General features: G+C 52.8%; 4 protein-coding genes across 4 annotated transcripts; 2 read left to right on the forward strand and 2 right to left on the reverse strand.

Moving 5' to 3' along the window:
* Positions 1–61: 61 nt before the first annotated feature.
* A1O7_10163 (thiamine pyrophosphokinase) lies at positions 62–949 on the reverse strand (the record flags this gene model as incomplete). Its single annotated transcript, XM_007764147.1, has 1 exon — positions 62–949. One exon carries the CDS (start codon positions 947–949, stop codon positions 62–64), a length of 888 nt encoding a protein of 295 aa, XP_007762337.1.
* Positions 950–2401: 1452 nt separating this feature from the next.
* On the forward strand, positions 2402–3209 carry A1O7_10164 (2,3-bisphosphoglycerate-dependent phosphoglycerate mutase; the record flags this gene model as incomplete). Its single annotated transcript, XM_007764148.1, has 2 exons — positions 2402–2580; positions 2639–3209. 2 exons carry the CDS (start codon positions 2402–2404, stop codon positions 3207–3209), a joined length of 750 nt encoding a protein of 249 aa, XP_007762338.1.
* Positions 3210–3502: 293 nt separating this feature from the next.
* Positions 3503–6949, reverse strand: A1O7_10165 (uncharacterized protein; the record flags this gene model as incomplete). Its single annotated transcript, XM_007764149.1, has 2 exons — positions 3503–6537; positions 6589–6949. The coding sequence occupies 2 exons, from the start codon at positions 6947–6949 to the stop codon at positions 3503–3505; spliced, it is 3396 nt and encodes a 1131-aa protein (XP_007762339.1).
* A 1777-nt stretch (positions 6950–8726) lies between these two features.
* On the forward strand, positions 8727–13230 carry A1O7_10166 (uncharacterized protein; the record flags this gene model as incomplete). The annotated part of the gene is made up of 4 exons (XM_007764150.1): positions 8727–8875; positions 8944–10476; positions 10534–12298; positions 12373–13230. 4 exons carry the CDS (start codon positions 8727–8729, stop codon positions 13228–13230), a joined length of 4305 nt encoding a protein of 1434 aa, XP_007762340.1.
* Positions 13231–13423: the final 193 nt, after the last annotated feature.

The following is a 13423-nucleotide window of genomic DNA, read 5'->3' on the forward strand; positions in this document are numbered from 1 at the left end:
AGTCCTTACTCGTGGCACTGATGATCGGCATGCCGCAGGTCACGCCGACACCTCTCAAGGGTCAGCCTAGATCTCCAGCAGCCGTAAGACGTTTGTCCAGCTCCAGAGTGAACAGAGGTCTTGGCCCTTCGAAAGCAATCTCGATTTTATCGGCTCGAATATGGTTACTGGTACTCAGTTGACCGCCAAACTCGGATGGCCAATCCTCTACATCCCATTCGAGACCTCTAGTCGTCAATAACGTCCGGCCGAGAACAGGGAGAATGCCCACATTTTCGGCAAAATAGCCGGGTGCGAGGTGGACGATGTTTGTGTTCGTCTCGATAGGGGCCTCGGACGTTGTGCTGCTAGGGCTTGCTACTGGCAACGAAGATAGAACAAATGACAAACTCTGTTCTGACAATAAGTAAATTCGCCCTTTCAATAACGAGGGATCGTCCTCAGCCATGAAGAGGTGATGGATCTGCGAGAAACCTTGGTCGACGCGGCCGCCGAGCCCGCCTAGGACGACTACGTCCAATGTGTCGTCCTCCCCATTGTCGTGTTGTGGACGGGTTGTTGCCCACTTGCGGGTATACTTCAAGCACTTCGTGAAATCGGTGGAATACTGGTCCGGATCTCTGACCACTTGAACGCCGCATGAGCGATAATGCTCCTCCACTTCCTTCTCCAGTGAGTCCAGATCACCCACAATAGCATCCGGTAAGCGGCTAGAGACTTGCGACAGCTTTTGAGATCCATTGACAAGCTTGGCGACCTGGCCCTGACCACCGTCGCGCTCGTACTTGTACAGTCTATTTGCTCCGCCATCGGCACACACGAGGAGAGAGGCCGATCCAATAACTGCGTTCAGCGCCGGTCCGTTCACAGGCTGGTTCAGCACGATAATGGCGTAGGGGTGTATGGGTTTGCCGTTGAATAGTCCGCAAGGATGCCAATTCAGAGGCATGATGAGCGTTATATTGTCATGAATGAGAGATGGAGCAAAATAGCAGCCCGGGGGTCTCGCCTTTCTATCCGAAATCTAGACGGGACTAGCTGGTACACGATCACTATGAGCTGTCCGTGTCTTCCCGAAAATTTGGGAATATGGATGACGCCAGGACAGATGTAGCCTTATCTGCTTTGTGTAGCCTTGCATCGCTTGGCGATATTGCAGGTTGCCGACTCGTCGATCGTGCTTCTACGTACTCTAATCAAAAGATACATTCGAAATCGCGAACCAGATCTCCCTGCTCCGTGCCGCAGAAGCTGATTCTCTCGCCTCCCCGGATTTGTCACCACGAGTAATCTCCCCGAATGTGATAATCACATGGTCCTGCCTTCTCCACACCCGGGGGAGCATGGAGGTGTCATCGTTGAGCGTGCTGGGCGACAGGAACGGAAATGGGGGCGAGGACAGGGGCCCACCGATCGACAGGCCCAACACTTCACGATAGTTTCAAAGATCGCACAATCATAGCACAGAGTACAGTAACCACATCTGTGATGCTAACCGTGTGGAGCACGCGGGAAGGAAGCCACGGTGTTTCCTAACAATACGACAGTTTGAAGTCAGATTGTTCATGCATCAAGAGAGTTTACCTCACAACTTCCTTTCCAACGAAATGCCTGAGTTGGAGCCCGTTGCACATAGGTAACCGACATAATCCAGTCGGTGCAGACTTCATGTTCGACCCTTGAGATCCTCTGATCAATTCAGAGCAAATTTGATTGTTTCCTTGTGTCCCCTGGCTCAAAGCTCGAAAACCCAGCTGCCGATCAAGTGAGGACAAGTCTTTGCACCGGTCACTCTCTGTGCCGTCTTCCCTTGCTTTGCGATGAATGTCAGCTCGAAAGAACAGCTGCACACTCGCTGACACTCGGCAGTCCCCCGGGGTATCTTCGCATGGCGGACACTGGGGACCCGTGACATTGCCTTCACATTCTCTTCCCCTGGCGGGGGGGCCTCATAGGTGCCTACCAGCAAGTCGACATGCTGACTCATCCACACTGCCTGGCCAATGCCCCGCCTACACCTGCCCCTCGATGCATCTCGGATAATGTTCTTCTGGAAAACGCTCAGTTGCCAATGTATGGACTTGTCTCCCGTAAACATGGCACTGATGACTATGACAAGTTAAGTACCGACACTCTACTGAACTGGCATCTCGTTCCTCCTTGGCGTGTTGTAGTTGTTGGTTCCCAGACATACGTCAATTTCCCGCTTCATCCGCCCCGGAACGCACCCTCCACTTTACAGCATTCGATACCTTGTTGATCTGCCCCGTTCCCTCTTGTGAAGAATTCCGTCTTCAAGATTGATCCAATCTCGGACCCCAGATCTGTGCCGCCCACCTGTCCGACTTCAAACAATCTACCACAGCTTCGAGTTCGAGTCCAGAAGCTCACCCTTAGCACTATGACGACGCCTCGTTGTTTCATCGTCCGACACGGCGAGACCGAATGGTCCCTTTCAGGCAAGCACACAGGCACAACAGACATTCCCCTGACCAAGAATGGGGAGAAACGAGTCCGCGCAACAGGACGAGCACTCGTCGGCGACGACAGACTGATCGTCCCAAAGCAGCTAGTCCACATGTATGCCGACCCTCTCTACTCCCTCAGACAACAACGCTGATATCCATACCCCTCCCAGCTACGTCTCCCCTCGCCACCGCGCCCAAAGAACCCTCGAACTCCTCAACCTAGGCTGCCACGAGCCCTACCCCTGGCAATCCACCTCGACAAGCCCTCCACCACCCGAACAACCACCTCATATTACGACCGCGCAGGTAACCGTCGAGCCTCGCATCGCGGAATGGGACTACGGCGACTACGAAGGTATCACTAGCGCAGAGATACGGACGCAGCGTAAAGAGCAAGGATTGGACGAACACTGGGACATCTGGCGCGACGGGTGTCCTGGGGGCGAGAGTCCTGAGCAGATTATCGCTCGCTTGGATAGCCTCATCTCCGAGATTCGCGAAAACCACCATAGCAAGGTCATAGGCAAGCCGAAACAGCCCGGTGTGACCGGGGACGTCCTGGTCGTAGCCCACGGCCACATTCTGCGGGCCTTCGCCATGCGCTGGATTGGACGACCATTATCAGAGACGGCGATGATCATGGAGGCTGGTGGTGTAGGCACGCTGAGTTACGAGCATCACAATATCCAAGAGCCAGCAATATTGCTAGGCGGCGGATTTGTCGTCGGCGAAGAGAAATAATAAATACCGGAAGAATTGGAGGTTGGAAACTGGGGAGGCCATGCCAGGAAGTCGTAATACTTTTTCCCGTGCACAAGACGGATTTTCAAGCATAGAACTCCTCCAAGATTTCACAGGAGAAACCAGCGTCACAGCTTCCAAGCTCCAATCCGGCTAGTCGGATATATGGCGCGCGCCCGAACCATGCGTGACAGCTAAGTAGCTTCTGCTGGAAGCAGAGGCGTCGTCTGGTTCTGATTCCTTTCTGCCACTCCATCCTCACATTCCTACCACTCCGTCCCATTCAACTCAGCTCACCACCCACTCTGTGGCTGCGCAGCCGTCGCATCCCCTCCTTCGCCCCAAGCTGCGCCTTCATTTTCATTTATAGGAGTGGGAGGTCGCGGCGGTACCGTCGGTGTCGGCGGTCGTGGTCCCGCACCCATGAGGGCATCGGCCAAGTGTGTCTGCCCACCTCCCACTGTCCCCTCGGCGGCAAAATTGATGATCGGTGGCGGAGGCGGAGGCCCAGACATGATGGGTTCCCCGCGCGCTGCCCCAGCGCCAGGAAACAACCGGTTGTAGTCGTTCAAAGTCGGACCAGGTGGCACGCCGTGCATGTTCTTCGGACTGATTCCTGAGCTGTGGCGTGACGGGCCGTTCGGATGGGGATTATCGCCATGTTGGACAGGATTTTGCAATTGCGCGCCGAAGGTAGTCGGCGGTTCTGGTGCGGTACAAGGTTTGCGTTCTTGTGCGCCGTCCCAGCCAGAGTTGTTGGCTGCGTTGTTATTGTTATCGTTACTCCAGACGTTTCGGTCCTTCTGACGATTCTCTTGCCCGCGGCTCATCCCACCATTTGCGTTGTTGTTCTGACCAGGAGTGCCGCCGTTGCCCCGATTGCTTGACGGGTGCCGTATCCCAAGGCCGACGCTGTTGGACACGTGCCGCAGCGGAGGCAAGCTGTAATGCAGGAAGCTCACATCTGGTGCGGCAACGGAGATTTGTTCAAAGCCATTCATTGCAGACGGGGTCGGCTTGGGTGGTGGTTCTGGGATGGTTCCCCCGAGCGCGCCTTTAGCTCGCAGAAGCAGCTGGATGAGTTCTGTTTTGTCCAGATTCTCCAGCGCATTGACCTCTTCGTCTCCTGTCGGTTCGCCTACAATGTCAACTCCGATCTCGTTCCTCAATTGCTCCCTGGTGCGATACTTGAAGACGAATTTCGCATACGGTTCGTCCAGGGAATCCACGTAAAGAGGCGCGCATCTCTTCTTCACATACAGGTAGCCTGGTCCTGGTTGGACTTGTTTGGTGACGCCCCTGGACTGCGCAATGGTTTCGGGCAAATCATACCGGGGCTCTTCCTCGGCGTCGGGAGGAGGACCTTGCTGGGCAAGAGTTTTTGCACCGTAATATGGTCCGTAAGGGCCGTACAAGACTCGGTTGGTTGCTTGGAAGTTTCCTGGTGCTGGCTGAGCGTTGGAAGCTGACCTATTGTTGTGGCCCTCACTGGGATTCCTTGCCTGGTCGCCTAGAGTCCGATTGCTGTTCCACCCATTATCCCAAGAGTTTGCCTGGTTCTGCAGTATAGGGTTGTTGTTCTGGCTGTTGTCCCACCCATTATCGGGACCTGAGTTCTGGTTGTTTCGGGTATCATTTGCCCAATGGTTGTCATTGCTGCCTTGCTGGTTACTAGAGTCTCTGTTATCCCAGGCCTGGTTGTGGCTATCGCCAACGTCGTTATTGTTATCACTGTTGCCCCAGACGTCGCTATTGTTGTTGCTCCATCCCTCGCCGTTAACCTCGCTGGTATTGTTATTGCTCGTGTCGTTGTCCTTCGCCCAATCTGTGTGGAGGTCATTATTGTCGTTCGAGGCACCTGGGTTGTCCGTACCATTAGGGTTGGTGTTACCGGCAGTATTGGCCCAGTCGCCCAAGTTATCACCCGAATCGCCCCAGCTGTCGTTGTGACCATTTTTCTCCGGCGGATATTGATCCGAGATGTTGTCGTACCGAACCCTGCCAGAGGTTTTATTTTCTGATTTGTGAGAAGGGTTACCTTCTTGCTGGTGGTCACAGGTATTGTCCGGTGGCCCTCTGACCCCATTAGGAGCGGTGGTCTGGGCGTGCCCACCATTGACATGTGGTCCTTGGGTGTGGGAAAGAGGTTGGTTCCCTGGTGATGGGTATACGGCGAAAGAGCCGGGTACTGACGGTACAAATGCATTGGGCGGAAGACTAGGTGGTACTACACAAGGAACTGGATGAGGTTGGACTTGTGGCACACACGCGTGCTGCATGGGTATCTTGGGAAGAGGTATCGGCTGGTCTGAAGAAGATACCGCTGCTGAATTTGGACCGTGAGATGTCGCAAGTGGAGGAGGACCATAGATGTGCTGTCCATGAAGGGGTGTTTGGTGAGGAGGTACAGTCAAGTGAGGGACGGCAAAAGGTGGGTGAGCGTATGCATGCGGTGCGGGACGACTGGGTGTGTGATCGTATACATGCGGTTCACGATGGCTAGGTGGGGGAGCTCGATGATAATAGCTGCTGTATGCTTGCTGAGGCTCGTGGTGTGCTGACGCGTATGGGAGAGGACCTCGCTCATGGGTAGCAAAGTAGTCTGGGTACGGATTATGCTCTCCAATGCGGCCTGCATCATGATAGCTGCGTGGGCGTGTTCGGGTGTATTTGCGTCCATCGTTGCGCTCGAACACCGGGTGGTGACGAGGTTCGTATCTGTTACTATATTCTCCGTACCGTGGACCTCGCCCGTCACCATGGTCGAAGTGGACATGTCTTTCTGACCTCGGAGCCGGACTATCAGGACGTGCATAAAGGTCCGGCGGTGAAGAATCGTGATAAGAATATCGGGTTGGCCGGGCTTCTTCATAGGGTGTATGGTACGCACGATAGCTCGGGTAGCGGTGCGAGCCTTCCTGCGGGCCATAACGAGCAGAATGTCTGTTCCTCTGTTGCCAGTAATAGTAAGGACTATCGGCAGGTGCATCTCCAGAGAAGTGACGTGCTGGTGATTCATCAGCAGGTCCGTCGAAGAGACCAAAAAAGTCTGGCATCGCCTCCTCGAGTGTGGCGTCAGGTACGGCTGTTGCTGCATTGGTGGATTGCTTTTCAAGGCCTGATTTCTTATCGGCGCCGTCTGCTTCTCCAACTGAATCTGTGTTGTCACTGCCCTCTTCCTCATCCAGAAGTGCGCTGTGTTCCCCGGATGAAGAAGCTGATAAAGCTCTTTCGTGGTTGTGTCTGCCCCGGCAGCGCATGACCAGGACCTCAATCGTGCCAAGATAGTAGAAATGGGTTTTCTCAGCTTTCTCGGGCATTTGTGACACTGATGATCGCTAATTAGCCTTGGCCCATGAGCAATTGTGAACACACTCACCAAGATTACAATCGTCGAACCGCCATTCTCGCCCCATGTATGCTCCATCTCCCAAGGGTTTTTCCTTCTGTCTCAGCAGGAAGTCAACTTTGGATCTGTTCTCGGGCAGGTCCTTTGTCTCCGGTTGCAGGTTGACTCGGTTGCGATTGCACTGGTATTGACCGTCAATGAATACCACCATAGATAGTCCTTCGTAGATGAATTTTCTAGAGGTCAGACGGATGGTGAAGACCCGAGGGTGAGCAGGTACAGCAATGTAGGTCTCAACCAAGCCATCGCCGTAGACTGTACCGTACTCGGGAAAGGATGAGCCTGTGTCTGCCCACTGCACATGGCAGACGAGATCTTTTAGAGCCGGCATTGTGCTCGGAGCGGAAGGCAGGCGGTGATCGCAGACCTCTCGAGGACGAGGTCTTCACAATTTCAGCGACGAATCGAGGAAGGGCACATATCAGCTGAAGAATCAAAACAACGAGGTGAGCAGGGAACCCAAGGAAAGGCGAGTAATAAAGATTTCGAAGAAGAAGCCAATCAGTCAACCGTGAAGTGAAAGTGAAGGTGGCAACGAGCAAGTGAAACGCAAGTCGCCCGACTGAATGGCAACCGAAGGGTGAAACTGCTATTGATAGAGGATGGGGATGACTTAGCTTTCAGCAGTTCGTGTTTCCCGACATCCTTATTCATGACTGTCAACCGGTGCAATCACCATCTGACGAATCGTTGATATTCCAGTCCTTGATGCATTCTACGGTCTACGCGCAAACTCCACCGGACCACCATTCTTGAGAAGGTTTCCGGACGACCAAAATCCGTCCTGAGCGCTACCGCCTTCGTGATGGCCTCCTGACGCTGTACTCCTTTGAACACCCATTAAACCTGCTATCTGTTGCTTCTCGATGCTTCAAACCTTCGGAACGGACAGGAAAGGGTTCGTCGTCGCGCAAGGCGGGCGCTCGATGATCAATTGAGATTGAAGCTTGTCGCATGGTAGCGTATTCTTACTTTGTCGGGGTGCAGTCAGTATAGACTGACATTTCGGTGATGTTATTCTCCTTGGACTGAAGGAATAACACCATGTGTCCAGCCATTTCAAATCCAAACCATCGTACTTTCGCCCACTTATGGAGCCCAAATCGCCGATGTTCCAGTTGCTCGCGTGTGCTGCAGATAGTAGGCGCGTCAAGATTGTTTGCAGCTCCACCAGAACATTGGACGGCTTGCTTCTGCTGTAGCTCTGTCCTCGGGGATTGCAGTCGTGACTTCTATTAGTGGACATAGGATGGCAGCCATGTTGCAAGTGGCTCAGTGTTTTGATTCTCATAATTCAACTCTGATCATTCGCCACTGTTGTGATAACCGCCAGATAGCGTGTTATAGAAGAGCTGCTGAGACAGAGACGCTCTCCAGGTCACATGAGATTGTTGCCGAGAACACATCCATTCTGCATCGAGGGCGGTCAAACCCAGCGAACACTGTACAGATCAAGAAGCCCGCCATTGCAAGGCCTCGTATCGTCTTCGGAGCGGTCACTCATCACTCCTATCCGTTGGCTTGTCTGCTGTTGCCACATGAACGACGGCCACCTCCCAAGCGATCAGGAGAGCTGGGATTCTAGACATTCGAAGATGGCCAAATATAGCCCCAAGGATGTGGTTTCTGGCGGCCTGTTCTTGACCGGCGGCCAGCTAGGTTTTCGCTGGGACAGCCTCGTATGGTTGACTGCAAGCGTGACTCGGCCCAGACAGGACGAAATCAGAGGGATCTGGGCGTGGTCTAATTACCATATGCTTACGGGAGGGCTCCGAGTAGCCTTCCTAATTACATAAGGCTCACCGGACGGAACAGATAAGACACCTTGCAAGGCAGTTTCTGCAGCTTCAAGTTTCTCGACAGTGACAACGGGGTCGGAAGCATCTTTCCCAATGGCTCTGATCTTCGTAAATCCGGTAGTCTGCCACAGTCTGGCGGCAGTTCCGAAGTGCAACCGCGGCTGCGCTCAACCCGTCGGCAATGGCTGCTGTCACTCCCGACGCTCTCGGTTACACATCCTTTGAACTCCTCTCTGTGCCCAACTTCCCACCCATTCCTTTCTCACATCTTTCATGTTTGTCAGTGGCAGGGCCTATATCGCCATCGCTATGGATTCTGAGATCGATGAAACTTGGTCTGATACCTCCGAGGAGGATGATTGCCGCGACATCACTCCCATTCAATCACGTGCGTATCAGATAGAGATGTTCGAGCATAGTATGAAAGAGAATGTTATCATTGTGATGGCTACCGGTGTGTTCTTTCTTCTCCCTCTACCAATCATCGTCTTCATGATAGTGTATGATAACGGAGGTTCGCAGGCAGTGGGAAGACCCAAATCGCCAAACTTCGCATCCAGGCAGAGCTGGAACGTTCGCCGAACAAACTCGTCTGGTTTACTGCCCCTAGTGTCGTCCTCGCGTATCAGCAATATCGGTTCCTTTCCCAACAGCTCCCAGCCTACAAGTTCCGGCTCATTACTGGTATGGACAACGCTGAATATTGGACTTCCCTAGATATCTGGCAAAAAGTACTACATCATGTTCATGTTGTCGTTTGCACTCCAGCCATCCTGCAACAGGCTCTTAATCATGGATTCGTGGCTATGAAGAGTATGTCCTTGCTGGTCTTCGATGAAGCCCACCACTGCGTGAAAGACTCGCCCATGAATTCGATCATGAGACATCACTACCATCCAAAACTCGTTCCGGAAACCCTTCATGAACTCCCGCATATCCTTGGCTTGTCTGCGAGTCCGATCACCAAGAAGAACAGGGATGAAGTGTCCGAGCTGGAAAATAATCTCAATGCAACTTGCAAAAGTCCCCTACAGCAATTGGAAGAATATACTGCTTTCGTCAACATTCCAGAGCCCGTGATACTGCCACACAGCCCAATTCCGCATCACTGTTCAAATCTGCTTAGTCTATTGACTGCCGCTGTTTGTGCCGTCAATGTCGAGCAAGATCCAGTCGTTGCAGCCCTGCGACGAAGCAAGGATCGGTATGACCAAGAGAAACTGGAAAAGATCTTCAAGAAGCAACGCACGCCGGCCATGGAAGAAATGCAAGCGCTTGTGCGATCGTGCACAGACATACAACATAACCTCGGCGCTTGGGCCTGTGACATGTTCATCAAGAAATGCGTGGAGAATCTGGAGCTTACATCGTCTCGTGAACTTGAGTCCGTCGCGACCGAATCTCCTTTCGCGGAGAAGAGTGTCTTCATAGCTTCCACACTGAACACTCTACATTTACCTCTTCGCATGGCTAACCTGGACCTGAACACAGCCGGCAGCGTATCCTCGAAGGTGAAATTGCTTGTGGAGTTTCTCCAAGAATGCTATCAACCTGACCTCCGATGCCTCATTTTTGTCAAGACAAGACCAACCGCGTGGTCACTCTCTGATATCATCAACAGTCATCCAGTCACTCAAGACCAATACCGCGCGTTCTCCTTCGTCGGGGTGTCTAATCCAGCACACAGAGGGGTCTGTGATTTCGCAGAACTACACACCCAACATGACAACTTGGAGAGTTTCCGACGCGGTGAGCTCAATGTCTGTGTTGCCACTTCGGTGCTTGAAGAAGGCGTTGATGTACCAGCTATGAACTTGGTTATATGTTTTGACGAGCGGCCGAATTTTCGAAGCTTTATTCAGAGCCGAGGCAGGGCTCGTCAGAGAGAATCTCGATTTGTCATGTTTCCCGAAGCTGCTTTGAAAAGAAGCCAATGGCAAGCATTAGAAGATGAGATGAATGAGGATTGCCGAAAGTCTCTGGAGTCTGTCGAGCAACGGGAGAGGATAGAGAGAGTCGACGAGGCCGATGGTGAGGTGTTCAGAATTGCGTCGACGGGGTGAGTCACGTCGGCTTAGAGATTTCTTTACTACGAACTTTCAACTGACAAGTCCAGGGCTGTTTTGACGTTTGCAGAAGCACGGCAACACCTGGATCTGTTTTGCGCAAAGCTGCCGAACAAAGACATTTCTGAACATACGGCTCCGGTCTTCGTACTTGAAGGCCAGCCCGGCGTGAAGCTACATGCAAAGGTCTACCTTCCGTCTTCATTGCCACCCAGTCTACGGACAGCAAAATCAAGATCTAGCTGGCTGACGGAGAAAAGAGCCAAGCAAGATGCTGCCTTCCAAGCATATCGAGCGCTACACGATGCTGGACTCGTCACAGATCATCTGTTACCTTCGGATTGGCCGAAAGGTCAGAAGGCTTCGAAAGAGGTTGACGGAGTTGAGAAGAGAGACAGTCTCTACGACGTGGAGAAGCAGTACGATCCCTGGCCGAACATCATAGGGCTGTGGGGAGCATCTGGTTCACCTACAGTCTACGCTCATCGCCTCAAGATAGAGGCGCCGGACTGTGTCTACCCTTGCATGCTCTTACTTCTGCCTGTCAAGCTCTCAAAGCTGTCATTCTCTCTTTTCAAGAATAGTGCAGCGTTGCAGGTTACGATTGGTGTTGGGTCGGAGAGGCAGGGCTTCCCACTCAACGTCGCAAAAGAAATCACGTTCCTGCTCTTGACATCAGTGCTCGGTCGAAGGTTGACAGGGCTCCGGAAGGAGCACTTGCCATCCCTCTTCGTGCCTGATATGGAGCAGAGCTCGCTCCCGGACTGGTGCGACGCAGCCTCAACAAGCATACCAATGATCGACTTCGACCCAATGAACGACACGAGTCGCCGGTCGTACCTTGTGCAGCACAAGAAGAGCAAGGTGCCTTTCCTTTGGCAACCGAATGCACTTCATTGTGATGGCCATCAACCATATGACGTTCATGCACGCAACCAGCCAACGTCGATCAGCGTAACGTCGCTTCCAAGAACACTAGAGTACCTGCAGCAGGGAAATAAACCAGTCTTTGTTCAAGACGTCGTCAAAGAGCTGCTGGTGGACGAATGCTCGGTGCTAGGTCTCCCAAGTGAGTATGGCACCCTTATGTTGTTCATACCGTCTGTCATGCACGTGCTGGAAATTGCTCTACGGTCGGCTGCGGCATGTGAGGGCCCGTTAACGACAATTGGGCTGGATGATCTTGACCTGGTGTCACATGCTTTGACATTACCTGGAGCCAGCCACACGAGAAACTACGAAAGATTCGAGTTTATTGGCGACGCAATCCTCAAGTTTTATGCCGGACTACATGTCTTTGCCGACCATCTAAATTACCCAGCATATCACCTAACCAGAAGCCGTGGGAAGATCATCAACAATGCACGCCTACAGCGAGCGACAAGAGTTCTAGGCCTAGGCCAATATCTTTCACGTAAGGTATTCGCAGCGAAGGAATGGGTCGCTGGAGTCAGTGAATTGAGACCATTGGTGAAGCAGCCCTTGAAGGGGATCTCATCGAAGACTCTGGCTGATGTAGTTGAGGCTGTGATCGGAGTGGCCAGTGTCAGTGGTATCGAGGGAGCATTCTCCGAGGAGAAAGTTCTGGCAACCCTGAAGCTGTTCCTTGGGGAAGTTGCATGGAGGCCGCTCTCAGAGATCGTGGCACAGATACAGCCCCCGGAGCAGGTGTCAGAGTTCGCAGCCGACATGTTGGCGCCAGTCGAGAGCATGATCGGCTACTCCTTTCAGCGTCGCAGCCTCTTGGCAGAAGCCTTGACCCAGTCAAGCCTTGCCAGCGACGTGCGGTCAACCTACGACCGGCTGGAGTTCCTGGTAAGTCGTGTCACAATCATTTCTGTGGCATTTCCGCTGTACTAAGACGAATTCTGACATGTTACATGCTACAGGGTGACTCCGTGCTCGATTACATAGTTGTCCCAAAACTATTCCACACTTCCCTTCGACTTGGGCCAAACCAGATGTCAGTCCGCCGTCATGCCCTGGTCAGTCATCAAACTTTGGCATTCTTCGCACAGAAGACTTGTTACACACGCAGCTCCTTCCAGGTGCACACAGATCCTCGCACCAAGAAAAGCACCGACAAGGAGCAGCAAGAGACGGTCTATCTCACCGACTACATCCGTCAAGTGGGCAAACAACAAGCGCGGGAGCGACGAGCAACATTGTCGACCTTCGGTGAGATTCAACCCTCAATTCAGGAATCTTTTGTTTCCGGGATGCAGTTCCCATGGACTCTACTCTCCCGTCTCGGAGCACCGAAGTCTTTTTCAGATATCGTTGAGTCCATCCTGGCGGCTGTCTTCATCGACTCCAAAGGCAATCTGGATGCCTGTGAGGCAGTCCTCGAGACAATCGGATATATGTGTCTCGTCCGTCGGCTCGTCAATGAAAGAGACATTGATACTCAACATCCAGAGTCAAAGCTGAATGAGGTTATTCAGACCCAGTTCCATGAGGCTGCTAAGCCTCCTGTAAAAATCGTGACCCAAGAGCGGAAGAAGAAAGGTGAACCTGGCACGGATTGGCGCTGCAGGATAATGCTCGATGGAAAGCCAATCGCACGTGTGAAGCATGCAAGTTGCAGTGACGAAGCACGTTACATAGCTGCAGAGAGGGCCGTGGAGATGCTGCAGAAGAAAAGAAAGAGAGAACCCACAGAGGTGCAGCAAAATGCGCAAAAAGAGCGGCGCGAGCAAGAAGAGGATGTATCAAATGCCTGCCTGGACGCACGTGAGTGGCAATGAATTTGCACGGACACAGCATGACTAAGGAAGCTGCGATTAAGATTTCAAGAGGGCTATAGAAATGGAATTCACGTGTCGCAGCTTGGGCGGAATAACTTGGAGTGGCGAAAGTTGGAACATGAGGGCCTTCCTGACCGCAGGTTGCCTGGACTCCCCGACAGGCCAAGCGGTAGGTTCATGCAAGATCAGAGAA

Source organism: Cladophialophora yegresii (assembly GCF_000585515.1).
Source record: "Cladophialophora yegresii CBS 114405 chromosome Unknown aczIN-supercont1.7, whole genome shotgun sequence".
Taxonomy (NCBI): domain Eukaryota; kingdom Fungi; phylum Ascomycota; class Eurotiomycetes; order Chaetothyriales; family Herpotrichiellaceae; genus Cladophialophora; species Cladophialophora yegresii.